The sequence below is a fragment of the Anarrhichthys ocellatus genome, unplaced genomic scaffold, assembly GCF_004355925.1.
Source record: "Anarrhichthys ocellatus isolate YVR2014 unplaced genomic scaffold, GSC_Weel_1.0 scaffold3, whole genome shotgun sequence".
NCBI classification, from domain to species: domain Eukaryota; kingdom Metazoa; phylum Chordata; class Actinopteri; order Perciformes; family Anarhichadidae; genus Anarrhichthys; species Anarrhichthys ocellatus.
In genome coordinates this window covers 15,258,578-15,262,262 of record NW_022280033.1, presented here as the reverse complement: position 1 = coordinate 15,262,262, position 3,685 = coordinate 15,258,578, and the positions used below count along the sequence as shown (strand labels likewise).

At 47.0% G+C, this 3,685-nt stretch overlaps 1 protein-coding gene across 1 annotated transcript in view; it reads right to left on the bottom strand.

The window, feature by feature from the left end:
- Nucleotides 1–3,685, bottom strand: part of ptk7b (protein tyrosine kinase 7b) — a 66,189-nt gene that overhangs the window by 14,845 nt on the left and 47,659 nt on the right. Inside the window, exons 3-4 of the mRNA XM_031873071.1 lie at nucleotides 892–994; nucleotides 451–635 (exon numbers count right to left, since the gene is read on the bottom strand). Of these exons, the coding sequence (XP_031728931.1) occupies nucleotides 451–635; nucleotides 892–994 (288 nt within the window). The remainder of the gene's footprint in view (nucleotides 1–450; nucleotides 636–891; nucleotides 995–3,685) is intronic.

The following is a 3,685-nucleotide window of genomic DNA, read 5'->3' as shown; positions in this document are numbered from 1 at the left end:
ACACACACACACACACACACACACACACACACACACACACACACACAGAGTCAGGCCAACAGAGCAACACCGCTGCTGCTGAGGGAGCTGATGTTATTGTTCACTCTGTAGATGTTCATGATGTTGTTTCTGTCTGCGTGGGAGGAGGAAGGTGCAAACACTCTCTGGTAATCACATTAGGAACTCCACTTTCTCTTCCTGCTCTCTCTCAACACTAATGGAGTATATACCCCCCCCACCACCCCCGACACACTTCCTGGCAGGTGCGGCAATGTGGAAAAATTCACTCAAGTCATTTTTTAAAAATGGCAATTAAAGGTTTTAACATATATAATGTAAGGAGGCAATGTGCTGCTTTTTTGACTGATTTATATAGTTGCAAAATGAATATATTTGAGTTTTGAACTGTGTGCTGAACAAACCAAAAATCTTAAGAAGTTACACACACACCTATAATGTTGAGAGTGAAGTTGCTGTTGCTGCAGACGTGGCCGGCTGCATTCTTGGCACAGCAGTAGTACAGGCCGTTGTCGTCCGGGCTGGCACTCGTAAAGGTGAGCGTCCTCTCCTTGTTGTTGATCTGGTGGCTCTTCTCTGTCAGCTTCACCCCGTCCTTGAACCACTGGCACGTCGGCCTGAGAGGGAGAGGAAAATAGGCATGAGAGAGGTTTAGGAGAGAAGAGAAAATGGGGGACGAGCCGTGTGATTGAGGAAGCAAAAAAAGAAGAAGATACAAAGGTGAGTAGAGGAGGAAAGAAGAAGAATAGGGACAAAGAACATAGGGGCATGAGAGAGGCCAACGAGGACAGAAGAAGAGTTTTTCAGTACAGTCCTCAACGTGATCTTTAACCCTTTGAGCTCTGAACTTGAGGTGACGGGGAGGAGACTCACCGTGGGTGTCCATCAATATGACAGCGCAACGTGACCGGCGCGGAGCTCTCGATCTCCCCTTCTGAGGCGGGCTCCTTTAACGTCACACCACCACTTTCTAACCCTGAGGAGGAAGAAAAACAGAGTGATCCGTGAGCCGGAGGAGGGAAGGAGCAGGAGTAATAAAGGGAGGAGAAGGACAGGAGGAAAAATTGAGTTAAGTGGTCGTCCCGTCATTCGCCGTCGCGGGACACACTGCGATGGGGATGCGGGCACAGTCGGGCACATCGCTGTGACAGCCCAGTGACTCATGCACGGGGACAAAGCAAGGCAGCTACCACATCACTGGGTCAGCTTCCATCGGCATACCGCTGTCCTGCACTCAAGAAGAGCGAGCTGGGCCTTTACGGTGCTTTTTATGGACATTTAATGGACAGTTCATTGGCTTACTCTGTTAAAAGAGCTTCACTGCGGTCAGAGCGGCCCATAAAAATCAGGCAAAAAGGGAAATGAACAACAAGGCAGACAGTGAACATGTTTTGACTTTTTTCACACCATGCAGTTTAAATTCTTTAAATGCAAGAACAGCGCATACTTCAAAATGTCTTCAAGCCTGATCAGGTGGGTCTACACTATTATTATCATGGGAAGAGGCGGCATCACTCTCGCTACTAACATGAAACCTGGTCAATGGCGTCTTGAGTGACAGATGAACAGGAGAATAAATGACGGAAACAGATGCCAGGGAAAACGATCCACAGCCGTCCCTTGAATGCATCATGTGGCAGTGACGAATGAGAACAGTGTGGTTTTACCATTAAGGCTTTGACCCAGTTCACTGGGAATTATATATCAACTACATACAGTATATGTCAAGAAGTCATCACAGCAGCAAATCATTCAGACCTTCTCCTGAGAGGAGGGCAACACACAATCATTTTTCAGTCTCCAAGGGAGACTAGTAGATACATCTCATGATGAACCGAGGCACTTCATCCCTCTTTCAATAAAAAAGCACTGCGCTGGCTCCTGTGCGCTAAGCCTCTTTGGCGTAGCCACGAATTCAGGGCCAGCCATGAAAATGCCTTATTTGATTTGATGGAGACGCTTTTTTTCTTTTTTGTTGATAAAATGTCCACCTACTGCTGAGTAGGGGTGTGAATCTTACAGTATTTCAAGATTAAATTTTGATTCTTGGGGATCAGTTCTGGATCCGGTACATAAGGTTGCCAACTTCAGGATCGACTACAGTCCGCTGTGGTAAAATATGGCAGGAAAGCAGAGTCTTTGTATTTCAAAATGTTATATCAAGTGATTGCTCTACTGTAACACGCAGATGCAGACTAAAGTCTACTGGAGGAGTTAAGAAACATAAGTTATTCATGGAGTCTCCCTTTGGTGAGCGGCACCGTATATTTGTCTGTGACACAGCGCTAGTGTACCCGGCAGGAATTCCCCTTCCCCTGCCGAGTGTGTTGACTACACAAAATACTTCATGTTCACAGTGAATGAGAACCAGGGCTAATAGTTGTTTACGTGATGATAAATAAGCTGCGGTTGTGCGACATGCAGTAACTGTACACCCGGCGTGGTTGCTGACAGAGCGTTTCTCTGGGCTGCCCTGGTTTATGCACGAGTCCATGAGGGTTTCGAGTGTATGCAAGTCCTTCCATCACGCTGAGCTCCCTTCCTATAGCCCGTGGCTGAATACTGCGGCTGCATCTCTGCTGCTGTTTCGATCATCGATGAAATATGCATGGCATGAGCCTCCACCTGAGACGGCGGTGGAAGAATCACCGCTGTGAGGTCAGAGGGGGCGCTAGAGGAAGACCTGTCACAATGAATTACAAAGGAACCGGGTATTACTCTGCACCCTGGGGGATCATGGGTAATCATCTCTACAGTAACAGGGGCCACTCATTAGCTCCCTCACAACACAAATGCCCCCGAGAACAGCGAGTGTGTGCACATCACGCTGCATTAGATCAAAAGTGTGTGTTTATGCATCGGTTAGAGACAAGTGTGTGAGCGTGTATGTGGTGGTGAGAAGTAAAACATATTACGGTGCTGTGCCCCTAAGCTTGAATGCATGCGTACAAATGTACCAGATTTGACTTTTGAGAGTTCTGCAGAGGATCCTAATTGGTTGGCTGTCTCAGTCAAGGCCGTTCTAGCTTAGCGGAGGAGGAGGAGGAGGAGGTGATGAAGGCCATCCCAGCTACGGGGACCCGGGGCCAGACGCTCAGACAGACGTATTATTAGTGCACTGGAAGCAAAGCGGGGCCCACAAAACCAGACGGGGAAACAGTGAGTCACCGATGGAGGAGGACAAAGTTTGATAGAACAACAAGTATCATCTGCAGTAGGACAGACATTTGCAAAATGAAATAAAGAATTTGTTTCAACAGGTGGATGCTTCCACCATCAGGGGGAGTCAAACCATTTTAAAGTCACATTCTGTGCTTCTTTTATGAGCGTCTGTGCGTTTTCTGCTTATCGATTGAAATAATAAAAAACATAATGCGTCAACCTACAGATTTCAACGTGTCGGTGGCTGGTATGTCTTTCTTGGGAAAACCCCTCTGACACCTTTTTCTTTTTTACATGTGTAAGAAATATTTTACATTCCTGATGCACGAGTGTGAAATCCGAGCAAAGAGAGCCGAGTAGGTAGTGTGAGCACTAAGAGAACCCATGGTGAAAAAATAATCACAGTGCAGGACACACTGCTTGACCTCTGACCTGACAATCATTGGAAAAATGAGCACCACACACACACACACACACACACACACACACACACACACACACACAC